Source organism: Heptranchias perlo, chromosome 40 (assembly GCF_035084215.1).
Source record: "Heptranchias perlo isolate sHepPer1 chromosome 40, sHepPer1.hap1, whole genome shotgun sequence".
Lineage (NCBI taxonomy): Eukaryota > Metazoa > Chordata > Chondrichthyes > Hexanchiformes > Hexanchidae > Heptranchias > Heptranchias perlo.
In genome coordinates this window covers 2,892,394-2,920,257 of record NC_090364.1, presented here as the reverse complement: position 1 = coordinate 2,920,257, position 27,864 = coordinate 2,892,394, and the positions used below count along the sequence as shown (strand labels likewise).

Genomic DNA, 27,864 nt, shown 5'->3' with positions numbered 1-27,864 from the left:
CTCTCTCTCTCTCTCTGTGTCTCCTTTGCTCTCTTTGTCTCTCAGGAGTACTCCTCCAGGAAAGTTGAGGTCTCTCCTGCTCCCGGCATCCCCCACCATCTCCTGCCGTCCTTAATCGCCCTCTGAAATGGCCTGGCAAGCCACTCAGTTGTTCAAGAAGGCGGCTCACCACCACCTTCTCAAGGGCAATTAGGGATGGGCAATAAATGCCGGCCTCGCCAGCAACACCCATATCCCATGAATGAATTAAAAAAAAGCCTGCGGCTTCTTGCTGCCTGAAAGCCCTCTCTGGGGGCAGGAGTGGTATGGGATGTCTCCCTGGGGATTTTAACTGCCTGCCTGGTTTCCTTCAAGTCAGTAGGGTTAAAAATACGACACCAGAACTGGGAGGTTCTAACTATCATGAAGGGCCGAACAGGCTGGGACTCCTTACTCGAGAAAAGAGAAGGCTGAGGGGTGACCTGATAAAATTACAAAGGGGTTTGAGAGGGTAGACGTAGAGAAGATGTTTCCACTTGTGGGAGTGACCAGAACTAGGGGGCCATAAATATAAGATAGTCATTAATAAATCCAATAGGGAATTCCGGAGAAACTTCTTTACCCAGAGAGTGGTGAGAATGTGGAACTTGCTCCCACAAGGAGTAGTTGAGGTGAATAGCATAGATGCATTTAAGGGGAAACTCGATAAACACATGAGGGAGAAAGGAATAGAAGGATATGCTGATAGGGTGAGATGAAGTAGGGTGAGAGGAGGCTCGTGTGGAGCATAGACTAGTTGGGCCGAAGGGCCTGCTTCCTTGCTGTAAATTCTGCATAATTCAGCACTCCTAAGAACACTCCCTTCCAAAACTGGATGGTTGACGGCTGTAACACCACACAACGTAAATTGAATCATGGCCAACAGCCCATGGGATTGGTACGTCTCTGCCGTGACTCACTGCAATGACCAATGACACCTTTTTTTTTTTCTCTTGCAGCCCATCATTAATCACAACCCCTGGATGCTGCTCTATTTCATCTCCTTCCTGCTCATCGTCAGCTTCTTTGTGCTGAACATGTTTGTCGGGGTGGTGGTGGAGAATTTCCACAAGTGCCGGCAGCACCAGGAGGCGGAGGAGGCTCTCCGGAGGGAGGAGAAGCGCCTGCGGAGGCTGGAGAAAAAGCGCAGGAGTAAGGAACGTCCTTCGGGAGGGTCGGTAGACCGAGGGACTCCCACCGTACACGGCCATAATTGAACACTTTTGTTTATTAGTAATAAAATTATTGGACATGGGGGGCCGTACACGGCCATAATAAAATGAAAAGAGCCAAGAATCATCTTACAGCACAGAAGGAGGCCGTTCGGCCCATCGTGCCTGTGCCGGCTCTTTGAAAGAGCTATCCAATTAGTCCCACTCCCCCTGCTCTTTACTCATAACCCTGCAAATTTTTCCCCTTCAAGTATTTATCCAATTCCCCTTTTGAAAGTTACTATTGAATCTGCTTCCACCACCCTTTCAGGCAGCGCATTCCAGATCATCACAACTCGCTGCGTTAAAAAAATTCTCCTCTTCTCCTCCTCCAGTTCTTTTGCCGATGACCTTAAAAGTCCTTGGGGGATGTCCCTAGACTTCAAACTCCGTACTGGGTGGCACAGTGAGTTAGACACAGGCCATTCCCCTCCAGGAATCAGGGTTCAAACCCAAGCAGGACAGATGGAAATGAAAATATCCTTTGCTTTCTGGCGGTAAGGGTCCGTGTGTATGAATTGATTCTGGCCAGTCTCAATCCTTTTCCTACAGCGCCAAACTGCCCCTGGTTCAGTATTAATTGGCTGGTGTGGGGAATGGGGAAAAATGCCACATTGGTGCAATCAGGGGACACTGTTTTGAGGCTGAAGAGCATTGCTGGGAAAGTGGGGGAGGGAATTTTTATTCAGCATCTGACTCTGCTGTATCTGGGAGGTCGGGTTGCCAACTCTGGCTGGACGTATTCCTGGAGGTTGCGTCACCTGACTTCCTACCTCCAACCACCCCGCCCCCACACTTCCGGCATTGGTCACCCAACATGTCCATCATCACGATGCCCCGCCTTCCTGCGGCTAATCGGAAAGTGAACATGCTCTTCATTATCTGATTGGATGATTCTTGACTGTCAGTCAAGAAAAAGTCAGGTGTGGTGGCATAGTGGTTATGTTACTGGACCAGCAGAGGCCTGGACGAATATTCCGGAGTCATGAGTTCAAATCCCACCATGCGCAGCTGGGGAATTTAAATTCAATTAATTAAATTGGGAACCCATTCCTTTGGAATAAAAAAACTAGTGTCAGTAATGGTGGCCATGAAACTACTGGATTGTCATAAAAACCCATCTGGTTCACTAATGTCCTTTAGGGAAGGAAACCTGCTGGCCTATATGTGACTCTGGACCTACAGCAATGTGGTTGATTTTTAATCACTCTCTGAAATGGCCTAGCAAGCCACTCAGTTGTTCAAGAAGGCGGCTCAGCACCACCTTCTCAAGGGCAATTAGGGATGGGCAATAAATGCCAGCCTTGCCAGCGACACCCACATCCCGTGAACAAATAAAAAAAAACCCAGCCTTTTCTCTCCCCATCTCCGATAATTTTATTACTAATAAACAAAAGTATTCAAAGAATATTTTTTTTAAAAACACCATTTTGTTTAATGCCCCTATGATGCTTCTCCCGGGATGTTGCTGGCAGCAGTGGCCTGGAGATTAGCCTTTAATTCCTGGAGAATCCAGGGCAATCCTGGAGGGTTGGCAACCCCCTTCTAGGAGGGCCGGATGATCTCCCAATGTCACATTGGTGCTGACTTAAGAGGTTAAGCCCATGAGGTAGGTTCTGCCAACCAAAGAAGTCCGTGTTGTTAGGCGAGGAGATGAAGAGGGGAGAGAGGGATGTGACTTGTGGTGGGAAGGAGAGCTGAGGAGTTGGAGATCTAACCAACTTTTGTTTTCTTCTCGTCCTCCCCCTCCCCCGTTAACTTCCACCATGCAAGAAGCCCAGCGCTTGCCTTATTATGTGGCCTACTCTCCTGTCCGCCTCTTCATCCACACCATGTGCACCAGCCACTACCTGGACCTCTTCATCACCTTCATCATCTGCATCAATGTGGTGACCATGTCACTGGAACATTACAGTCAACCCACGGTAAGGCTGCTTTACGGTTAACTTTAGCCTTTTCTTACGGCCCTGCGTTCATCGCTATTTTGTTTTCACCGAAGCTCAATCCTGAGGGTTTATTTCCTGTCGGCATTCAATTTTTTTTTCTCTTTTCTCACCCCTTCCTGCTCTCCAGACACCTTTCTGGGAAACAGAGCCACACATCCATCAGTTACCCTCAGCTTTCTCACCCAATTGGTCATTCTCCTTCATGGTGCGATTTAATGGTGAAAATGAGTAGGTTATTTGACTATGGAGGGCATCACAGATTAGCTTGAGCTTTGGTAGAATGGGAGAATGTCTGTTTTTCTACATTGATTAGACTCCCTAACGAAATCGCAAGATAAATTTTTTAAAGCTTGCATTTATATAGCGTCTTTCATGACCTCAGGACGTCCCAAAGCGCTTTACAGCCAATGAAATACTTTTGAAGTGTAGTCACTGTTGTAATGTAGGAAAGACAGCAGTCAATTTGCGCACAGCAAGATCCCACAAACAGCAATGAGATAATGATCAGGTATTCTGTTTTCCTGTGATGTTGGTTGAGGGATAAATATTGGCCCCAGGACACCGGGGAGAACTCCCCTGCTCTTCTTCCAATAGTGGCCGTTGGATCTCTTACATCCACCTGAGAGGGCAGACGGGGCCTCAGTTTAACGACTCATCCAAAAGGCAGCACCTCCGACAGTGCAGCACTCCCTCAGTACTGCACTGGGAGTGTCGGCCTGGATTGTGTGAGACTCAAACCCACAATCTTCTGACTCAGAGGTAAAAGTGCTACCTCTGAGCCTCAGCTAACACCTTGATACAAGGCAGATGAGGGAGTGCATTTAGCCCATCGTAACTCCTCCACCCAGAATTTTAAAAGGGTACACTCCCCTCCATCAGGTTATATAACTGGATAATGAAGGAAAGTAAGCTTTTCACCTCCACAGTCCCATAAGGAAATGTTCCAAATGGTGATCTATTTTTGCTTGTAGTTCTTTGTGACACCTGTTCTAGATTAGTGTTTGGTCAGTTTAATCCGATGACCCCTTGTTCTATAATCTTGCTTTACCCTGAGGGAGTGGTCTCGATATGCCTTATTGTGGGAGCACACAGCTTTGAAACACATGGTTTCGAAGGATTGTTTTGTGTGTGTCACTGATTAGAGAAAACAGTTTTGTATTGTTTTCAGTCAACGTAAAATCACCTGGCTCCTGACTTTAAAGGGAACCTTTGAATGGGGCCGAGACATGGAGATTTCCTCTTTTCAAACAGAACAAGATGTTAACAGAAGCTGAGCAGATATTGGACAATTGCGTTTTTCTGTTCTGATTTTAAGTAAGTTATAGAGACAGTGGAAAGAAAATGTGAAATGAAAGAGAAAGAAAGACAGGGAGAGAGAGGGAGAGAGAGAGTGATAGGAAGGGAGAGAGAGAGAGTGATAGGAAGGGAGAGAGAGAGAGAGTGATAGGAAGGGAGAGAGAGAGTGACAGAGAGCAATTGATAGGGAGAGAGAGAGAATGATAAGGAGAGTGACAGGAAGGGAGAGAGAGAGTGACAGGAAGGGAGAGAGAGAGTGATAGGGAGAGAGTGATAGGGAGAGAGAGAGTGACAGGGATAGGGAGGGAGAGAGTGATAAAGAGAGAGTGACAGGAAGAGAGAGCGCGACAGGGAGGGAGAGAGAGAGAGTGACAGGGAGAGAGAGAGAGAGTGACGGAGGGGAGAGAGAGAGAGAGTGACAGGGAGAGAGAGTGACATGGAGGGAGAGAGAGACAGAGAACAATTTGTCACAGGGCAATGGAAAAAATAGTTTGTGAAACTGTTGAAAAGTAGGTTTAAAATGTTAAATGTGTTTCCTCCACAAACTAATGAAATCATTGAGCTATTCATGTAGTTAATTAAAGGGTCATTCAGATTTGAGCTGAGTGCGAAAAGCTTTCGCTGTGTTTGCAGGTTAATTTCATATTTGTTCTGGTGAACTGTGATGTTGTACTCGGGCAAATAATCACACAATCAATCAACCGTATTATGATATTTAATGGTGAATATTTTACTGCAGGGACTAGGAACTTTTTAATCATCTTTTTCAAATTTAACTAATTTTTGTCTGCAATGGTGCTGTGTATAAAGTGATATATACACTCTTGTATATATTATATAATCACACACCGTGTGTTACTGGGAATAACACTCCTGTATATATATTATATAATAACACACTGTGTGTTACTGGGTATAACACTCCTGTATATATATTATATAATAACACACCGTGTATAACACTCCTGTGTATATATATTATATAATAACACACCGTGTGTTACTGGGTATAACGTTCCTGTATATATATTATATAATAACACACCGTGTGTTACTGGGTATAACACTCCCGTATATATATTATATAATAACACACTGTGTGTTACTGGGTATAACACTCCCGTATATATATTATATAATAACACACTGTGTGTTACTGGGTATAACACTCCCGTATATATATTATATAATAACACACTGTGTGTTACTGGGTATAACACTCCCGTATATATATTATATAATAACACACTGTGTGTTACTGGGTATAACGTTCCTGTATATATCATATAATAACACACTGTGGGATCTTGCTGTGTGCAAATTGGCTGCCACATTTCCTACATAACAGCACTGACTACACTTCAAAATTCTGTGAAGTGCCTTGGGACATCCTGAGGACGTGGAAGTTGCTATAAATGCTAGTTCTTTACTGGTGTTCCTATGTTACAAGATATGAAGTAAATGGGGGAAAATGGATTTCTGTGTTTAAAAATTGAATGTCCAGTTTTCAATTTGGAAGTTTCCAGAGTAACCGTTCACAGACGGGACCGTCCTGGCTGATTGGTGAGTGAGGCTCCCTTCGTTCTGCTGCTTTATTTGCTGATGTCGGTGTTTTGTTTCTCTCCCGCAGTCTCTGGAGGATGCTTTGAAGTATTGTAACTACATGTTCACTGCCGTGTTTGTTCTGGAAGCGGTCCTTAAGCTCGTAGCGTTTGGATTACGGAGGTTTTTCAAAGACAGGCAAGGAAGCGCTTTCATTTTTAAAAAATTTGTGCCGGTACCTCAACCAACTGAGTGGCAGCGAGCTATTCGACCATGGTCGGCATCACGACCGGCCCCTGACCCCGAGCACACGCACATACGTTCCAGCAGGACATCAACTGGATACCAATTGGGAGCAGGAGCCCTGGTAGAATTGTTTCCTTCCCTATCCCAAACGTAGCGCCCTCTATCCTGTTCCTAGCTTTGATCCGGATATCCTGGATTGGGGGCCAATCCCGGGACCCTCCTGGTCCGTGTTGCTCAGTAAGCCCATCCCCCCTTCTAGTTAATGCGATCGTCTCACGGAGTTTCCTGTCGGCTAGCAGCCGTCAGAGTGAGATTTTCCTGCAGTTTTTGTTGTCCAGCAGTGAGGGAGGGAGTGCAGAATTCCCCACTGTTGTCGTAAAATTATAAGCACGAGGGCATGAAGCACGGGGCGACGATCGAGTGGTTCCAGTGCGGAGCTTCCGCGCCACAAATACGGGGTGGGGGGAGGGGGGGAACGCGAAGTTCTGGGGGGGGGGGGGGGTCACTTTAACCTCCGACGGAATCGGGCAGGGTCCAAAAAACGGCCGTCCAACTCGAACCAGTCCCATTCCCGCTGGGAGGATGAGGTTAAAATGACCCCTCTGTAGGGTCAATTTCCCCCCCCCCCCCCCCATTCGCCTGGCGTTAACGGGGTGGGGGGGTAACGGCCTCAGAATGGGGGTCAGTGGCCTTCGCGCCCGGTTACCATCGGCGATGGGGCCTTCTCCTTTTTGAAAGGGGGTCCTACCGCCGAGTGTCCCACCTGTTTTGGGCGGGAGACCCCTTTTAATATGGAAATCAAGGTCCTGTGATGTTAATAGAACCCCGGTTGCCGTTTTCAGTCGGACCCTGTGCCGTGCTCCCTCTGATGGAACCAAGGAGGCCCAGGGCAAAGGAAAGTGCCGAATTATTATCGCAGGCCTCGGAGTGCGCCTCAAGAATAATCAGGGTCGCTGCTGCCTTGAGACCCCCCCACCCTCCGCAATCGAAGCCCCCACACCGCAACATAACCTCGCTGGCGGCCGGCCCGACCTTGAGGCCGCAATCCGGTGAGCTGCACCGGGGAGGCTTGTTTGGCTCCCTGGCACAGGCAAATGTGGCCAGAGCCTGAAAATGCCAACATCAAAAACCGGGAAATCTGCCAGTGTGTCATCCTGAGCAGGCGGGCGTACAAGAACTGACCGCTGTCTGACCCAGGCGATTAACGGTGACTGTCGGGAAGGAACATCCACGCCAGCACAGGGTTTAATTGAGCAAATTAAATGGTTTTTGAAGAAAAATTAATTGCCGCTGGGAGTGAAATGATGGGGGAGTGTCTCGGAGGGGAGCAGCGGGGAGTCCTCTCTCTCAGGGACCTCGCTCAGCTGTAACAAATCGGTATTTGAAACTTGGCTGATTATTAATCTCCGTGAATCTTTGGGCCTGTGAATAAATTTATTTCTCGCTTTGAAGCTGAAATTGCGAATCGAGTAACAAAAGACCTCAGCACACCTGGGTAAGATTCATTTTATTAATGAGGGCGCGACTCTGTTCGTTTTAAACCGTCGTTAACAAGCCGAGGAGTTTGATCCGGACGTTTGAAAGTGTTTGTTACAAATCCAGTGCAGGGAGTCACCCAGTCAGAGTTTGTGTCAACTCTCTCCCCCGTCCCCAACTTTTGGGCAACATTTGTCCCTGTGCATTGGGCATTATGAAGCTGGAAAATCTGTTCTTGAAAAACACACTTAAGGGGCAATTTTAACCTAAACCGCCCGGTGGGAGACTGACATCACCAGATCATAAGAAATAGGAGCAGGAGTAGGCCATTCGGCCCCTCGAGCCTGCTCCGCCATTCAATCAGATCATGGCTGATCTTCAACCTGAACTCCACTTTCCTGCCCAATCCCCGCCCAATTAACACCCCCCCCCATTTACCCCCCCAATTTACACCCCCCGATTTACACCCCCCGATTTACACCCCCCGATTGACCCCCCCGATTTACACCCCCCGATTTACACCCCCCGATTGACCCCCCCTGATTTGCACCTGACCCGATTTTTCTTTCCATTGACATCAAGGGCATGTAAATGGGGCAGGGGTGTAAATCTGGCGGGAGGATGGGGTCCAGCGGGAGTCAGGATCTTTGGGAGAGAGAGGGCCGCATGCTCTGCGATTATTGAGAAAACTCAGGTACAGCACGGGTTAGATACAGAGTAAAGCTCCCTCTACACTGTCCCATCAAACACTCCCAGGGCAGGTACAGGGTTAGATACAGAGTAAAGCTCCCTCTACACTGTCCCATCAAACACTCCCAGGGCAGGTACAGGGTTAGATACAGAGTAAAGCTCCCTCTACACTGTCCCATCAAACACTCCCAGGGCAGGTACAGGGTTAGATACAGAGTAAAGCTCCCTCTACACTGTCCCATCAAACACTCCCAGGGCAGGTACAGCACGGGTTAGATACAGAGTAAAGCTCCCTCTACACTGTCCCATCAAACACTCCCAGGGCAGGTACAGCACGGGTTAGATACAGAGTAAAGCTCCCTCTACACTGTCCCATCAAACACTCCCAGGGCAGGTACAGCATGGGTTAGATACAGAGTAAAGCTCCCTCTACACTGTCCCATCAAACACTCCCAGGGCAGGTACAGCATGGGTTAGATACAGAGTAAAGCTCCCTCTACACTGTCCCATCAAACACTCCCAGGGCAGGTACAGCATGGGTTAGATACAGAGTAAAGCTCCCTCTACACTGTCCCATCAAACACTCCCAGGGCAGGTACAGCACGGGTTAGATACAGAGTAAAGCTCCCTCTACACTGTCCCATCAAACACTCCCAGGGCAGGTACAGGGTTAGATACAGAGTAAAGCTCCCTCTACACTGTCCCATCAAACACTCCCAGGGCAGGTACAGCACGGGTTAGATACAGAGTAAAGCTCCCTCTACACTGTCCCATCAAACACTCCCAGGGCAGGTACAGCACGGGTTAGATACAGAGTAAAGCTCCCTCTACACTGTCCCATCAAACACTCCCAGGGCAGGTACAGCACGGGTTAGATACAGAGTAAAGCTCCCTCTACACTGTCCCATCAAACACTCCCAGGGCAGGTGTAACAGTTCCAGGCAGCAGCATGTAGCAACACGATCTGAAACCCAAAGTATTTTAGCTTTTGGCTGGAAGCTGCCTTGGATTTGATTGATTCTTGGCTGAATCTCAGAGAGAGGTAGAGATGAGGCAGAACTTGGCTCTAGCTCAAAGCCGTGTCTTCTCATCAATTTAGCAAAACAATTTTGTTGTTAGTACAAAAATAACTCACAGATCAAGAATAATAATAATAATAAGCAGAAAAACAATGATTATATCCCGAGGTTATAGGAACTAAAAGCTAGGAGAGCATAAACTTTAAATTGCTGTTCGAGATGTATAAAATTTGATTGTTTCTGCATCTGTGTTATTATCGGTGCTAAAACAGACTTAAATCTCAGCCTCCCATTCCATGTACACGAGTATTGAGTACAAATGTGCCTTGAACAGAGGTCAGGAGGCTCGCACTCACTGGAGAGTGTTTGATGGGAGAGTGTAGAGGGAGCTTTACTCTGTATCTAACCCGTGCTGTACCTGCCCTGGGAACATTTGATGGGACATTGTAGAGGGAGCTTTACTCTGTATCTAACCCGTGCTGTACCTGCCCTGGGAACATTTGATGGGACAGTGTAGAGGGAGCTTTAGTCATGGTCGTGAAAGTTGCTATATAAGTACAAGTCTTTCTTTTTCTTTCTTTTGGTGAAAAAAGGGACTTGGATAAATATTTGAAGGGAAAAAATTTATAGGGCTATGGGGAAAGAGCAGGGGAGAGGGACTAATTTGGATTGCTCTACCAGGGAGCCGGCACAGGCACATTGGGCCGAATGGCCTCATTCTGTGCTGTATCATTTTATGATTCTATGAAAGTCTTTGGGCCTAATCCCTTTCCTTGTTCTTGTGTAACCTGCCTTTTCACCCAAGGTACTCTCTGTAAATTACACTAATTATGGACATCCCCTGATGGGATTCTCTACTTTGCCCAAACAGGTGGAACCAGCTTGATCTGGCCATCGTGCTACTGTCCGTGATGGGGATTACACTGGAGGAAATCGAGATAAGTGCAGCCCTTCCCATTAATCCCACCATCATCCGCATCATGAGGGTCCTCCGCATCACCAGAGGTAAGCCTTAGTCTAGTCTAATAGAATTGCCGCCACGCAGTACTGGTGTATGAGAGGAGACATGAAGCATGGGGCAATATCCTCGCTGTGACCGCCCATTGAGTTGCTGCAATGTACGGAAATGGTGCTAATCTTCGTTGTGTGGGAACAACCGTTTATGAAAAAAAAATAATTCTTGAGGAAACGTCAGTCAAGGCCCCAGGCCCATTCCACCAGACACCATCGAGGTTCAAAAGGGCAAGAGAGAAGATGAGGTGAATACGAAAAGGGTTGGGTGACGCCAGGCTTTGAGTTGTTGTAGTGTGTAGGAGAAGAGGGAAGATTAAGTGAAGTGAAGAGTTCCACAGTTTTGAGGTCCTGGGAAAGATATGATTTCGAGGAGATGGCCTCGTGTCGTGATTACGTGGGGAGGAAGAGGAAGAGTGCGTCGGATGCCATGTTTGGAGCTTCGGAGGAACGAGGGAGGAGGTTTCAGTGAGGCACACGCCGTAGTAAATAGGACGGGGAGTCGACCCTTTGGCTCGTCGAGGCTGCTCCACCATCTTTGTTATCCATGCCAACTCTATCCTTTCAATCCCAATTCCTTTTCCCCACCCTTTTCTCTGGAGCCCTCAATGCCCTTACTTCCCAACTTTCTATCTTCCTTTTAAACAATTCAATTGACTTTGCTCCTATGACCTTCTTGAGCAGTAAAGTTCCTCATTGTCTCAACCCTTCACTGGAAGCAGTTTTTCCTGGATTTGATTTTTAAATAGAATTACATCGAATGTACAGCACAGAAACAGGCCATTCGGCCCAACAGGTCCATGCCGGTGTTTATGCTCCACACGAGCCTCCTCCCTCCCCTCTATATCTCACCCTATCAGCATATCCTTCTATTCCTTTCTCCCTCATGTGTTTATTGAGCTTCCCCTTAAATGTATCTATACTATTCACCTCAACCACTCCTTGTGGTTGTGAGTTCCACATTCTAATCACTCTCTGGATAAAGAAGTTTCTCCTGAATTCCCTATTGGATTTATTAGTGACTATCTTATATTTATGGCCCCTAGTTCTGGTCTCCCCCACAAGTGGAAACATCTTCTTTATGTCTATCCTATCGAACCCTTTCATAATCTTAAAGACCTCTATCAGGTCACCCCTCAGTCTTCTCTTTTTTAGAGAAAAGAGCCCCAGCCTGTTCAGCCTTTCCTGATAGTTATAACCTCTCAGTTCTGGTGTCATCCTAGTAAATCTTTTCTGCACCTTCTCCAGTTTTTAACAGCCGATGCACAAATTCTAGGACTTTGTTCCCTAACCACCCTGTCAATTCCCTTCACTCTTTTAAATGCCTCAATCAGATCACCCCTTAATAGAATCAGAGTCATAGAATGATACAGCACAGAAGGAGGCCATTCAACCCATCATGCCTGTGCCGGCTCTTGGGAAGAGCGGTCCAAATGGTCCCTCTCTCGCCCCCAGGGATTTGTAACTCGTTTTCCAAATTCCTCATTGAAACTCCATTGATCCCAGGTACCGTACTGGAGCGTCATCACCGGCATGTCCCCAAACTCAGTACACCCTTCCTAAGATCAGATGGCCAAAGCTGAACGCACTATTCCAGATGAGGTGTGCCCAGTGCTCTGTATAGCTACAGTAACACTTCCTTTGCCGTTATACTCTCTTGTGATGAAGAGCAGAATACCATTAGCCTTTTTGATCTCTTTTTGCATCGGTCAGCTAGCTTTTTAAATGGCAAATATTCCACTTCTGTGCTCCCAACACACATCAAACCGCGCCCATCAGGAAATTGCACAGCTCCCAGCCTGCCTTTTCCTGACCACTAATTTTTATGGATGGAAAGTAACATGCTGGGAAGGTCACAGTTTCCCAATGCGCAATTTCCTGGTAAAGGTTGACCCTTTAGTGACCATAATCTCCATCTTCTATCATCCTTGCTCACTCGCTTAACCTGCCTCTGTCCTATTGCAATTTTGTTCTTCACAATTCACCATACCCCTTAGCTTAGTGTCATCTGGACATACTTCTGCCTCTTCCCAGATGCAGGTCATTTTACATATCGTGGGATAAGATGGGGCCTGGTGTCCGCCCCTAAAGGATATCACATGCCACTGCTCGCAAGCCCACCAATGCCACTTATATCCCTCTTTAGTAGAGTTTGACAAACAGGGTGTGATAATATGGGTTGCGGAAAAGAGACAGATTGGCGACTAGAGATGGCCGAAAATTCAACGAGCAGCAGAAAGCTTTTATCCATCTTGTGCTGGAGTGCGAGAGATGCTAACCAGCTTCCTTCAGGTTTAACACTCAGCAGCTGTAATTACCTAGAATTTTACAGCTCAGAAACTGGCCATTCGGCCCAATAAGTCCAAGCCGGTGTTTATGCTCCACCTGAGTCTTTCTTCTTTCCTTCATCTCACCCAATCGACATAATCTTTCATTTTGATTTTCTCAGTGCTGAAGTTGCTGAAGATGGCCACAGGAATGAGGGCCCTCCTGGACACCGTGGTACAGGCTCTGCCTCAGGTAAACCCCCAGGGCTCAGGCCTAAATCGCAACTTAAAAATAAATATCATGAAAAGCTCTAAAGGTTGGCCCAGTCGGAACGTGCCTCAAACATGACAGATTATGTGAGTTCCCGATGACTAGCTGAGCCTTAGAGACTGAGAAGGTCCCCGGTTCGATGCCAGATTAGCCGATCTCAGCCGGGAGCATCCGTTGGGATAAGCTGTGATGCTAGTGGGTAAAATCAGCCAGGGTACCCAAAGTTACAGGAAGCAGGATCACCAACCCTCCAGGAGTATCCGGGAATTAAAGATTAATCTCCTGGACACTGCTGCAAGCAACACCTGGGAGAAAAAATCACAGGGGCATTCAAAAATAAACTTGTGTTCTTCATTTTCTTTGAACACTATTGTTTATTGGTCATAAAAATATTTGGAAATGGGAAAGATTGCTGTTTGACTGACGGTCAAGAATCATCTAATTGGGTAACGCTTTCCGATTGGCCGTGGGAAAGCAATGAGCCTCAAGGATGGACATTGAACGACCAATGGTGGGCGGATGGGGGGGGGGGGGGGGGGTAGGAGGTCATGTGATGAAACCTCCAGGAACATGTCCAACCAGATTTGGTAACCTTCGGAGCGATGTGTGAATTGAAAAAAATAGATGAGTCAGTACCTTAGCTGCCGAAAACCGTCATTGTTGTTTCTGGAAACCATGTCCCTCTTCCTGATTGCTATCAGCAACACCTGTGGAGGAGCTCGTGTGTGGAGGTCAGAGGTCAGGATTTGGCTGTTTTGCCCCTATGGTCAACAAATCTTCCCAACGCTCATTATCGTGGCTCAGACATGGGTAATGACTATTTATGGCACCAGAGGGAATCGGTTCCCATGGAACCAGGGCAGGTACAGCATGAGTTAGATACAAAGTAAAGCTCCCTCTACACTGTCCCATCAAACACTCCCAGGGCAGGTACAGCATGGGTTAGATACAGTGTAAAGCTCCCTCTACACTGTCCCATCAAACACTCCCAGGGCAAGTACAGCATGAGTTAGATACAAAGTAAAGCTCCCTCTACACTGTCCCATCAAACACTCCCAGGGCAGGTACAGCACGGGTTAGAGACAGAGTAAAGCTCCCTCTACACTGTCCCATCAAACACTCCCAGGGCAGGTACAGCACGGGTTAGATACAGAGTAAAGCTCCCTCTACACTGTCCCATCAAACACTCCCAGGGCAGGTACAGCACGGGTTAGAGACAGAGTAAAGCTCCCTCTACACTGTCCCATCAAACACTCCCAGGGCAGGTTAAGCACGGGTTAGATACAGAGTAAAGCTCCCTCTACACTGTCCCATCAAACACTTCCAGGGCAGGTACAGCACGGGTTAGAGACAGAGTAAAGCTCCCTCTACACTGTCCCATCAAACACTCCCAGGGCAGGTACAGCACGGGTTAGATACAGAGTAAAGCTCCCTCTACACTGTCCCATCAAACACTCCCAGGGCAGGTACAGCACGGGTTAGATACAGAGTAAAGCTCCCTCTACACTGTCCCATCAAACACTCCCAGGGCAGGTACAGCACGAGTTAGATACAGAGTAAAGCTCCCTCTACACTGTCCCATCAAACACTCCCAGGGCAGGTACAGCACGGGTTAGATACAGAGTAAAGCTCCCTCTACACTGTCCCATCAAACACTCCCAGGGCAGGTACAGGGCTAGATACAGAGTAAAGCTCGTGGAGATATACAGATAGACATATACATAGAGATAGAAACATAGCTAGATATAGATGGGTTTTAACTGTACTAAAGGGGAGTTTTATTAAAGGGAGATTTATGTTCCTCTTGCTCAGCCAGTGCCTCCATTCTGAAAGCCAGACTGAGGAAATTAAGTCTGTTTCTTCCTGCTGACTTATTGTCCCCCCCTCCCCTCCCCAGAGCCCAGGCACAGAGAGAACAGACTGTCTATCCTAACGCCTATTCCTGTCTGTTGTTGAAGTCCATTGCCCACTGATGTCAGTTATATATTATATATTTCTAACCGGGTGTGTTTGGCGAAAGATCAACAATAAAATCCGACCACTGATGACTTTCAGCTAATTAATCTTCTTCACTTTGCTCTTCCAGGTGGGAAACCTTGGCCTCCTCTTCATGCTCCTTTTCTTCATTTACGCGGCACTGGGAGTAGAGCTGTTTGGTAAATTAGGTAGGTTACCGTTTGGAGCTTTGGATCGATGGATACCGTGGGCTAGCGGTTAAGGTAATGAACCAAATCCAGAGGCTGTGACTTCACAATCCCACCATTGACAAGTTGGGAAACTGAGTTCACTTTGGGGGCTGGTGCCAAATAAAGTGACCATGAATTGTCGCATAAACCCCAACTGGTTCACTCATGTTCCTCGGGGAACGGAAGCTGCCACCAACTACCCAGTCTGGCCTCCATGTGACTCCAGTCCCGTGCTACACAGTTGACTCTTAATGCCTTTGGGGCAACTAGGGAGAATGTATAAAAAATATTCTAAGCGGGAATGATCCTGAAATGAAGAGATCACATGTGACAGCAGCAAACTTATCACAACCTTCAGTGCCAACCCTGTCACAATCAGTTGGAGCACTGATCTCCACATTACTCACTAGTCCTCTCCCAACAAGTTATAATAATGGTGAAAAGTCCAGACACTATTGTCTCTCGCACACCTTAACCTCTGAAAGAATATGCATTATTTACATCAATCGGGCTGTTTTTTTTTAACTTATCCTCCTATTAGGCCGCTCTTGAGCCAAGAAGGTGGTAACGGCCGACCTGCTGCTGGGCTTTTGTTAAAAATGCCTCTCACCTAATGCCTGGCTCGTCAGAAGGTCATGGGTTCAAGACCCACTCCAGAGACATGAGCACATAATCCAGGCCGACACTCCCAGTGCAGTACTGAGGGAGTGCTGCACTGTCAGAGGTGCCGTCTTTTGGATGAGACGTCAAACCGAGGCCCGCTGTGCCCTCTCAGGTAGACGTAAAAGATCCCATGGTACTATTCCGAAGACGAGCAGGGAAGTTCTCCCTGGTGTCCTGGGCCAATATTTATCCCTCAATCAGCATCTCTTAAAAAAAATACAATCTGGTCATTTATCTTATTGCTGTTTGTGGGATCTTGCTGTGCGTAAATTAACTGCTGCATTTCCTACATTATAGTCAAAAGTACTTCACTGGCTGTAAAGTGCTTTGGGACGTCCTGAGGTTGTGAAAGGCGCTATATAAATGCAAGTTCTTTACTGGGAGGATGTATTTCAAAGGAAACTGAGTTATTTTACCCACTTTACTTTTTGTCCTGTTCCTACACGGGATTCATCTCCCCTCCCTACCTGGTGATCGGGCATTTACAAAATAGGAAGAATCATGGAATCATAGAATGATACAGCACAGAAGGAGGCCATTCGGCCCATTGTGCCCCTGCCGGCTCTTCGAAAGAGCTATCCGATTAGTCCCGCTCCCCCTGCTCTTTCCCCATAGCCCTGCAAATTTTTCCACATTAAGCATTTATCCAATTCCCTTTCGAATGGGGTAGAAATTCACCTTGGATCGGAATTAGTGAACAATAAAGGGCCGTCCCACCATCCAACGCTCCCAGTTGGGAGCTGCGTTCACGGGGAACGCATCTCGGGAAGTCACACGGCCCAGGTTACCCTGCGGTGCTGCTTCTCACCGCGAGTGCCGGATTGTGGAATCGGGGCGGGTTTTATCCGGACTCCCGTCTCTGTGGGACAGGCGGTTTCTTCGTGTCTAACCCAGTTTTTCTTTCCTTGTTTTTGTTTTGTTTGTTTGAAGTCTGCGATGCTGACCACCCCTGCGAGGGAATGAGCCGACACGCTACCTTTGAAAACTTCGGCATGGCCTTCCTGACACTGTTCCAGGTGTCAACTGGGGACAACTGGAACGGGATAATGAAGGTAGGAAGCTTGGAATTTATTTCCCACTCGTGGATGTTGCTCTTGGGCTGATTGAAAAAGTGCAGCAGAGCCTCCTGGTGGCAATTTAAGTACTGGAATCCTGCAGAGGGCCGAACAGAGCACTGCCATGGCAGCCTCCCGGGAACAGCTGGCAGCCTTTGCACTGAATGGGACTGTCCTTTGTGTGTGTGTACATGTGTGTACGTGAGTGTGTGTGTGTGTACATGAGTGTGTGTGTGTACGTCAGTGTGTGTGTACGTGAGTGTGTGTACGTGAGTGTGTGTGTATACGTGAGTGTGTATGTGAGTGTGTGTGTGTACGTGAGTGTGTGTGTGAGTGTGTATACGTACGTGAGTGTGTGTACGTGTGTGTGTGCCTGTAAGTGCATGTGTGTGTGTACATGTATGTGTGAGTATGTGAGTGTATGTGAACGTGAGTGTGTATACGCATGTGAGTATGTGTATGTGTGTGTGTGCCTGTAAGTGTGCGTGTGTGTGTGTGTGCCCATGCATGTGTGTGCGTGTGTGCCTGTGCGTGTGCATATACGTGTGCGTGTGTGATTGTGCGTGTGTGTGGGCCCCCCCAGCCATTTAATGTTCTTTAGATGGGAATTACCATCGGTGGTGTTCTCGTGTGAACACGTTAACGTGCATTTACCAAGTTCCTGCTTGTGTGCTGTTTTAACACAGACGTCAACCCAAACGGGTTATTTTGTTAAAAGAAATACCAGGGTACATTGTCACCTGTGACACTCTCTGTAGTGGGATTTAGCCCATTACTATTAGTACAAGGCTGCCTTTTGCTGGTCCAGGCCTTGTTCGGGCATTAAACGTGATTCTCTCTGTGCCCCGTTTCACGATACGTATTCCACAGCTGCACCATCATACTGAAAGACGAGAACTCCAGTCCCTCTCGATGAGCTTTACGATGGGGCAGGTCTCAAACTAACAGCCCAGGCTCGCGAGCAGCTCAGGAATCTACTCTAGGCCAGAAATGGAACTCGATGTTTCCTGGGGGGATGGGGAGGGGTTAAAAGGAGAGAACAGACAAATTAAACAGTAAATGTTGATCCAGTGCGTTAGCAAATTGACAGCTAATTAATTCCCTCTTCAAAACAGTGGACTGGCGGGTGACCGACAGAGGCATACAATCACTAAAGGCCTGAGGTCTTGGGGAAACTCCATACCCTGTGACTGCCAGTTCCTCCCTCCGCCAGAGAGTATAGATTATTGACGGTGTATCCCTGGCCAAATATAAGGATGGATTTTGCAAATTGGTGGGCTGGGCACAGAGCACCATTGGGAACACGTATCGTGAAATGGGGCAAAGAGAGAATCACGTCTAACTTAGAGGGAAAGTCTGCGGGGAGCAACAACCTTCATGAGTGAATTCCCAACGTGTGATCTCATCCTTGTTTTCAAATCCCTCCATGGCCTCGCCCCCTCCCTATCTCTGAAACCTCCTCCAGCCCTACAACCCTCCGAGATCTCTGCGCTCCTCCAATTCTGGCCTCTTACGTGTCCCCGATTCCCATCGCCCCACCATTGGCGGCCGTGCCTTCAGCTGCTTAGGCCCTAAGCTCTGGAATTCCCTCCCTAAACCTCTCCGCCTCTCTGCCTCTCTCTCCTCCTTTAAGACGCTCCTTAAAACCTACCTCTTTGACCAGCTTTTGATCACCTGTCCTAATATCTCCTTATGTGACTCGGTGTATTGCACACTGTGGTCAGGAAAATGAATTTGCATATCTTACTGAGGGAGTGCTGCGCTGTCGGAGGTGCCGTTTTTCGGATGTGATGTTAAACCGAGGCCCCATCTGCCTTCTCAGGTGGATGTAAAAGATCCCACGGCCACTATTTCAAAGAAGAGCAGGGGAGTTCTCCCCAATATCCTGGGCCAATATTTATCCCTCAACCAACAACTAAAAAAACAGATGATCTAGTCATTTACCTCAATACTGTTTGTGGGATCTTGCTGTGCGCAAAATGACTGCCGCGTTTCCTACATTACAACAGTGACCACACTTCAAAAGTATGTCATTGGCTGTAAAGCGCTTTGGGATGTCCTGAGGTGGTCTGTATAAATGCAAGTTCTTTTCTTTTAACTGTTTTATTTGCCCCTAGGATACCCTCCGTGATTGTTCGAACGATGACCGGAGTTGCCTCAGCAACCTTCAGCTCATCTCCCCGCTCTACTTTGTGAGCTTCGTGCTGACGGCTCAGTTCGTGCTGATCAACGTAGTGGTCGCGGTCCTCATGAAGCATCTCGATGACAGCAACAAGGAGGCGCAGGAGGACGCGGAGCTGGACGCTGAGATAGAGCTGGAGCTTGCCCGGGGTCTCCATGGCCAGCCAGCCAGCCCGTCAACCCCTGGGACCGGTCCGGACAATGGACACAAGGGCAACAGGCAGAAAGGCGAGAAGCAAATTCCAGGGAAACACATCTCGCCTGCACAGGTAGCCGAACTTTAAACTTTTCGTTCATTTTTAAGATGCACTTACGTTGCAGTTTTTTTTTCCCTCCTCCCCTCCCACACTCCAACTGTGCCTCCTACTCCATAGACTAGTAGAATTGGGTGCTCTGGCCTGTTTCAGCTGACGTTGCCCCTGCTTGAGCTGGAAGATTAGAATTTCTGCCTCCAATTCCCTCATCTTTTAGCCTAGTGCCTCACTTTCTCTCTCTATCTCTCTCCAGCCCAGCTAAGATCACCAACTAGCTGCCCAAGAAAAGTCCCAAGTTCGTGCCCTGCAGGACTGAGTAATCTCATCTCAGCCCGGGAAGATGTGGGAGCATTTGACTTTGCCTCATTGTCCCTGGGGCAAAGTCACGACACTGGATTCAAACTCTGTGGTGTGTAAATGCCCCAGATTCAGATATCCTTTTTATTTTCATCATTTTCCAGCTGTTTGAAAAGTTCTCTACCACGGCCTCTGGCACATCGCTCTGAGGAGAGTCCGACATCGTAGCAAACTGTTCCTGTGGTAACTCTTTTCTTGATCCTAACTGAGCTTCCATTAAGCATGAGGCAGATATTTCAATCTCTGACAGAGGAGAACAAGTTTGCCATCACAAGGTTCCACCATATCTAGTTATTGTGATCCTGATATAACTATAGAGCAATCAGCAGAAACCAGAGTGAGAGGGGCAGTATTGTGAAATGGGCTGATCGCGAGTCGGAGGCGCAGTAAAGCGGGCTTTATTTTGTCAAGCAATTTCACCCCTACCCCCAGGTCTGTCCACCTGGAGGGAAGGAGCAGAAAGCAAGAGGGTGGGATTGACCTGTAGCCCCCAGCGGGTGAATCAAGATCCCAGGTCTAGTCCGTACCCCCGGGGAAAAACCGTCTTTCGGATGAGACGTTAAACCGAAGCCCCGTCTGCCCTCTCAGGTGGATGAAAAAAGATCCCACGGGCACTATTTCGAAGAAGAGCAGGGGGAGTTCTCCCCGGTGTCCTGGGGCCAATATTTATCCCTCAACCAACATCACTAAAAAACAGATAATCTGGTCAATTATCACATTGCTGCTTGTGGGATCTTGCTGTGCACAAATTGGCTGCCACAATTCAAAAAAAGGTACTTAATTGGCTGTAAAGCGCTTTGGGATGTCCTGAGGCCGTAAAAGGCGCTATATAAATGCAAGTCTTTCTTTTCAGACGAGGAGATGGGCACGAAAGAATGGAACAAAATGAAGTTCTAAATTTTTGGTCGGTGAGGAGAGGGAGAGAAGAGCAAGAAATTTACATACTGTGTTTTCAAAAAAACTAATTGCACAGGACGGTAAAGAATGGAAAGATGCTTTGTGTCTGGATGGGAGGATTGTTTCATGTCTTTTTCTAACACTGCAGGAGAAGCTATGGCTGGACAGTGTCTCGCTAATCATACGCGATTCTTTCGAGAATGAACTACTGATGATAGATAATCTCTCGGGATCAATCTTCCACCATTACACATCATCGCCCCTGTGCAGGAACTGCCACCACGACAAACAAGAGGTTACTAGTTTGTCTTGCGTATTTTTATGTCTGTGTTTTTTCTTCCCCCCCCCTCCATCCCTAATGTGCCCCTCGTTTAATTCCCCCTCCCCCCTCCACGATGATTGCCTCCTGCTGTCCCACTCCCTTCTGTCTCCCAACAGGCCTGTACCTGGTAGCAGCCAATCACGCCCCATGATTAGACAGGCTATGGTATACTTCCTGTGGGATTTTCCACCCACCCCTCCCTATGAGATGAAACACCCCAGTGGTGGAACAGGCTCGAGGGGCTGAATGGCCTACTCCTGATCCTATGTTCCAAACCGCAACCCACCTAGCGATGCCGACTGGGTTTGAATGTCGATTGCTTCTGAGGTCCACATTCAAGATTTTCTGGCTCGGAGGTGGGAGGTGAGTGGCTGAGATACTTCTGGCCAATCGGAAGTAAAGAAAGGCACTTGCTAATTAGAAATGAGGAGCACTGGCTCCCTGTCATAGCTGCGGGGTTTTCCTGAGAGACAACAACTGGCATTTATTATAGCGCCTTTAATATAATAAAACGTCCCAAGGCGCTTCCCAGGAGCGATTATCAAACAAAATTTGACACCGAGCCACACAAGGAGATATTAGGACAGGTGACCAAAAGCTTGGTCAAAGAGGTGGGTTTTAAGGAGCGTCTTAAAGGAGGAGAAAGAGGCGGAGAGGTTTAGGGAGGGAATTCCTGAGCTCGGGGCCTAGACAGCTAAAGGCACGGCCGCCAATGGTGGAGCGATTAAAATCGGGGATGCGCAAGAGGCCAGAATTGGAGGAGCGCAGAGATCTCGGAGGGTTGTGGGGCTGGAGGAGGTTACAGAGATAGGGAGAGGCGAGCCCACGGAGGGATTTTAATTCGAGGATGAGAATTTTAAAATCCAGGTGTTACCGGACCAGGAGCCAATGTAAGATCAGCGAGCACAAGGAAGGTGGGTGAATAGGACTTGGTGTGAGTTAGGATACGGACAGCAGAGTTTTGAACGAGCTCAAGTTTACGGAGGGTGGAAGATGGGAGACCGGTCCTGTTCTACATCATCGCTGGAAGTTAAAACTACTCCCGATATTTGTCAGCTGGACTAATTGACCATGAAGGAACCAACCTCATTCTGTCCTCACCTGATGTCCGTACAGACATGGTTCTCCACTAGAAGTTTGAACCTTGGCTGAGTTTCTTACCCCTCCCTAGCCCTGGGCCAGATGTTGCAAACCTACTGCCTTTGCAACTGAGCTCAGTTAACTCAGCACAGGCTGGGGACTGAATCTGGAACCTGTCTTGGTCCTGTAAGTCTCAATAACAAGCGTTGTTGCTGAGGTGCCCTCTCTATGTGCTGAATACAGGAAGGAAGTTCTTCCAGGATTAGACTCGCTGCTTCAAGTCCTGAACAGGTATGGCACAGACGCAAGTGAGAATTGAGAAAGGAGTAAAGCAGGGAGTTGAAAGATCTTGGAATAATTTTCTTTTAACATTTCAAACATAGAATTACATAGAATGTACAGCATAGAAACAGGCCATTCTGCCCAGCTGGTCCATGCTGGCGTTTATGATCCACACGAGCCTCCTCCCTCCCTACTTCATCTAACCCCATCAGCATGTCCTTCTGTTCCTTTCTCCCATGTACTTATCTAGCTTGCCCTTATTCCATCCATGTTATTCGCCTCAAGTATTCCTTATGATAGCGAGTTCCACATTCTCACCGCTCTCTGGGTAAAGAAGTTTCTCCTGAATTCCTTATTGGATTTATTAGTGACTATCTTATATTTATGGCCCCTAGTTCTGGTCTCCCCCACAAGTGGAAACACCTTCTCTACCTCTACCCTATCGAAGCCCTTCATAATTTTAAAGACGTCGATTAGGTCACCCCTCAGCCTTTGCTTTTCTAGACAAGTAACAAGTAGCAACTAACAGTAACAAGTTTAACAGCAATCTTCCCAAACTCTTCTCTTTAGTCTGGAAGGCGTTCAAATGTACTTCTATAATTGGTTCACAAGAGATGAGCGGACTGCCTGTGTATAATCTCATGCATTAAGCACCATGTCCTTTGTTCTCAATCTTCTACAACCTCAGTCAAAGGCCTCCAGTTGCCTTCTATCTGGTCCAACAGCAATCATAAGACAATGAGACAACATACTGCACAAAGAGTGAGGATTATGGATGTTAAGTGATGGTAAGGTTAATTATAGAGCTGTGATCTACTCATTCACATAATAGATTCTGTCAAATTTTACCACGATTCTTTACAACTGAACTCATTTCGTAGAATCATAGAATGATACAGCACAGAAGGAGGCCATTCGGCCCTTCGTGCCTGTGCCGGCTCTTTGAAAGAGCTATCCAATTAGTCCCACTCCCCCCCCCCCCCTACCCTTTCCCTGTAGCCCTGCAAATTTTTCCCCTTCAAGTATTTATCCAATTCCCTTTTGAAAGTTATTATTGAATCTGCTTCCACCGCCCTTTCAGGCAGCGCATTCCAGATCAGAACAGCTCGCTGCGTTAAAAAAAAAAAATGTTTTCCCCACGTCGCCTGTGGTTCTTTTGCTTTAATAAAGGCCTTCCAGAATTAAGACTTTTCATCCAATCTGTCTGGGCTGAATTGGAATCCAGGTCCCAGAGGAGACTGTCCAGGTCTTATTGGGTTCTACTCTTGTCTTTCCAGGTTCACCTTGCTGAGATAGAAGCTCTCTCCCTGACCTCGGATTTCCTCTCAGACAAATCATCGTCCGTTGTTTTGGCCGATGACCTTAGTTCCGATGACAGTGTGCCTCAGCTGACCGCTAGGGAATGTGATGAAAAGGTATGTGCAAGGCGGCTACAGAAGAGCCGTCCTCTCTGCAGTCAGACTGCCCAGGTAGTGCCCATTTCCAGGCAGAGCTTTGTGTGGTTGAGCATAAGTCCAACTGGACTTAGATAGGCCGACATCAGTGATATCCTCCCGTAACTTTGCATTTATATAGCAGCCTAAGGCAGAAATGTCCCAGAGCACCATGCAGGCAATAAATTACTTTGAAGTGCAGCGACTTGTCATGTGGGCAAATGTGGTGGCCAGTTTGCACACAGCAAGATACCGTAAACCGCAGTTGGAATCGAGTGGCCAGTTTCTGGTAGTCTTGCTGGAAGAATCCCAAACCGCCTGCGCCCTGTCTACTGGGAGTCCTGCAACAACTTGGGGCCTGGGGCTAGAACAGGTGAGCACAGAGTCCTGCTGGAATGGGCAGGGACCTACATCGGCTCCCGGTCTGGCAACCCTTCAATTTTAAAATTCTCATCCTTGTTTTCAAGTCTCTCCGTGGCCTAACCCTTCCCTGTCTCTGTAACCTCCTCCAGCCCCTACAACCCTCCGAGATCTCTGCGCTCCTCCAATTCTGGCCTCAAATTTAATCGCTGCACCATTGGCGGCCGTGCCTTCAGCTGTCTAGGCCCTGAGCTCTGGAATTCCCTCCCTAAACCTCTCCGCCTCTCTCTCCTCCTTTAAGACGCTCCTTAAAACCCACCTCTTTGACCAAGCTTTTGGTCACCTGTCCCTAATATCTCCTTATGAGGCTCGGTGTCAAATTTTGTTTGATAATCGTTCCTGTGAAGCGCCTTGGGACGTTTTACTATGTTAAAGGCGCTATATAAATGCAAGTTGTTATTGTTGTTAAGGGTGGCACTGAGAGTTCGGAGTTTTTTTGCACCTCGAGGAAAAAAAAAAGTGCATGTGCTTTATGTTAACAGGAAGGAGCAGATAGACCTGGTGTTGGTGGGGAAGACAACACGAATGTGCAAACAGTGAAGGAAACAGCGATTTACAGAACGAACTCACTGCCAAACAACAGTTACATTTCACAAGTCGTGAATTCAGTTCCGGGCCCCACGGTTACAGGGACGCAGCCGGTGCCCACAGAACAGATTGTTGGTGAGGGATTATTTTGAGGCTGGCTTTATTTATTTATTTGCTGTTAGCAACGGCAGAATCAGATTTATCCGCCAGTGCTTAATTCGGATTGACGGTTTGGCCTTAAAGGGGCACCCTCTTCTACCCGACAGTGTGTTTGGCCTGTCCCGCCCTTGTTTTGGAAAAGAAGGTGGGGGGCGTGGCCTCATCTACATCAGGTTGGCGTCCTGTACAAGTGATGCGTGCAAACATGATTTGCCTCATAGGAACATAGGAAAAACATCGGAACAGATCTGTCCCGCCATTCAATGAGATCATGGCGGATCTGTATCCTAACTCCATCCACCTGCCTTGGTTCCATATCTCTTAATACCCTTGGCTAGCAGAAATCGATCGATCTCAGATTTAAAATGATTAATTGAGCTAGTGGGAGAGAGTTCCACACTTCTACCACCCTTTGTGTGAAGAAGTGTTTCCTAACTTCTCACCTGAATGGCCTGGCTCTGATTTTAAGGTTACGTCCCCTTGTCCTTGACTCCCCCACCAGCGGAAAAAGTTTCTCTCTATCTACCCTTTCAATTCCCTTCAAAATCCTAAAAACCTCAATCAAATCACCCCCTAACCTTCTATATTCCAGGGAATACAAGCCTAGTTTATGGAATCTCTCCTTCTCATCGGAGTCACTGGATTCCAATCGGGAGCAGGAGGCCTCTCCCCTAACCAGGGCACCAACACCAATTGTTCCCGTTGGTGAGGAGAATTCTCACTACACACTGCGTGCGGAAAAATTGTAAACTGGATGTAAGGATTTTGTTGCACATAACACACAAAATAAATCATACCTTTGACCTTCACTCACTCTCTTTCTGAGAAGGGCAGTTATTGGGAGCAATGACCCTGATTAATTCCCTGCCCACCCACTCCCTTGTGCAAGGGTCCTAAGGCTAATTGTAGCACCATTGGTGAACTCACAGGGTTTAAACCTGCGAACACCCTGCTCTGTGTGGCTCATTTTATGGTGTATTTATAAAGTGACCACTCTGTAGGACGCAAATTTGAGTTTTTTGTTAACGAATGTAATGGACCCCAAAAAACCTTTTTTTAAGTACGCTGACAGGACTTTGTTTTAATTTAAGGTATTAGATGTGTAGGCACCTTCAGGACGGTTCACATCATTTGACGAAACTACTGACTTTTTTTATCAGTTCATATCAAATTGTGGAGAGGCACGAAACTGACTATGGAAAATAATGCTTCTCAAATGTACCGTGCCCAAAGGCTTTGTAATTAGGTGTTCACAGAGTCAAGTTATTTTTATGCTGCTCGTTTTGATTGCACTCTCTCAAGCAGGGCCCACTAAGAGGTTTTGATGTGTAAAATCCACGGATAAATATTAAAGTAGGAATCTCATAAATAAAAGTGTGGGTTTTCTTTCAATTTGATTTAACTGTGCTATCAATTTCACACCAACTATGCCATTTAATGTGTGGAGCAGAATCCTATCAGAAGTGGGTAATGTATGTTGATTGCCGCTTTTTTGAAGGGGCCTGGTGAAACTGAAGTTTAAAGAGGCAGCACCATCGTATCAGGGAATTCTTGCAATGGGTTCAATTTCCCAAATGTCCCGTAGCCCAGGTGAAGAGTAACAGGTCCAGAGTGGAGGAGATCACCCAGATTGAAGAGAGAAGATAAGATTAGATCATAGAATGATGCAGCACAGAAGGAGGCCATTCGGCCCATTGTGCCTGCATTCTACTAGCCCTTTATCATGACTCTCAGAAACATCACACACGATGAATTGCTTCGAAGTGCAGTGACTGCTGATATGTGAGTAAACATTGGTAAGCTGCTATTGTGCAAGATCCTAACAACCGCAGTGAGATGAATGATCAGTTAATCTGTTTTTGGTGGTGTTGGTTGAGGGTAGAGTGTTGGCCAGGACATTGGGAGAACTCTTTGAATAGTGACAAGGGACCATTAATGTCCTTGGCACCTTCAACACTATAACTGGACGTTGATTTACCATCTCATCTGAGGGACGGCACCTCTTACGGCAATCTCTCAGGGTTTCACTGAGGTACCAGCATAGATCATGTGCTCAGGTCCTGGGATGGGGCCTTGTGATGCATGATCTCCTGACCCAGGAGCAAGAGTGTTACCAACTGAGCCAAACTGACACCAAACCAACAAGTAGCAATTTGGTGACACTAAGACTGGATAATAAAGGCCTATAGATTGTAAGAGGAAAGAAAGACTAAGTGAGTTCCACTCTTTGGAGGTCCTGGGAAAGAATGACTTGGAATACAGGAAGTGTGTGTAGGACTTTCGCCTCTGAGACAGAGGTCATGGGTTCAAGTCCCACTCCAGAGACTTGAGCACATAATCCAGGCCGACACTCCCAGTGCAGTACTGGGGGAGTTCTGCACTGTCGGAGGTGCCGTCTTTCAGATGAGATGTTAAACCGAGGCCCCGTCTGCCCTCTCAGGTGGACGTAAAAGATCCCATGGCACTTTTCGAAGAAGAGCAGGGGAGTGTCCTGGCCAATATTTATCCCTCAACCAACATCACTAAAAACAGATTATCTGGTCATTTATTTCATTGCTGTTTGTGGGACCTTGCTGTGCGCAAATTGGCTGCCAGGTTTAGCTACATTATAACAGTGACTTCACTTCTTTAGTACTCAATTGGCTATGCAGCGCTTTGGGACGTCCTGAGGATGTGAAAGGTGCTACAGAAATACAAGTTTTTTTTAGGAGGGACATGAAAGGAAAGTTCAGAGGAGCACTAACCAATGTAGTTTCGATAAAACAGGGGACAAAAAAGATCGTGATAGAGAGGTTAGAGAATAGAGCTTAGACATTTCCGATTTGATTGGACCAATATTGTTTCTGGGTGTCATTCCATCTCCGCAATCTTCCTTGTTCGCCTCAAGTCCACACTTAATCATTGAGGCTGTTGCAAAGAGGGAATTGGATAAGTGTTTGAAAAGGAAGAATATAAAATGCTCCAAGTAAAGAGCGTGGAAATGGGGTTAGATTCAATAGCTTCAGTTGAATGGTTATTCCCAGCACAGGCACAATGAGCCAAATGGCCTCCTGC

At 47.2% G+C, this 27,864-nt stretch overlaps 1 protein-coding gene across 1 annotated transcript in view; it reads left to right on the top strand.

Annotated features, from left to right (window-relative positions):
- The window catches only part of cacna1ia (calcium voltage-gated channel subunit alpha1 Ia), a 141,125-nt gene that overhangs the window by 110,131 nt on the left and 3,130 nt on the right, over nt 1-27,864 (top strand). The window contains exons 23-33 of the mRNA XM_067974165.1: nt 978-1,170; nt 3,003-3,154; nt 6,102-6,211; nt 10,316-10,449; nt 12,905-12,975; nt 15,080-15,158; nt 16,773-16,894; nt 19,015-19,347; nt 20,735-20,881; nt 23,548-23,685; nt 24,606-24,786. Of these exons, the coding sequence (XP_067830266.1) occupies nt 978-1,170; nt 3,003-3,154; nt 6,102-6,211; nt 10,316-10,449; nt 12,905-12,975; nt 15,080-15,158; nt 16,773-16,894; nt 19,015-19,347; nt 20,735-20,881; nt 23,548-23,685; nt 24,606-24,786 (1,660 nt within the window). The remainder of the gene's footprint in view (nt 1-977; nt 1,171-3,002; nt 3,155-6,101; nt 6,212-10,315; nt 10,450-12,904; nt 12,976-15,079; nt 15,159-16,772; nt 16,895-19,014; nt 19,348-20,734; nt 20,882-23,547; nt 23,686-24,605; nt 24,787-27,864) is intronic.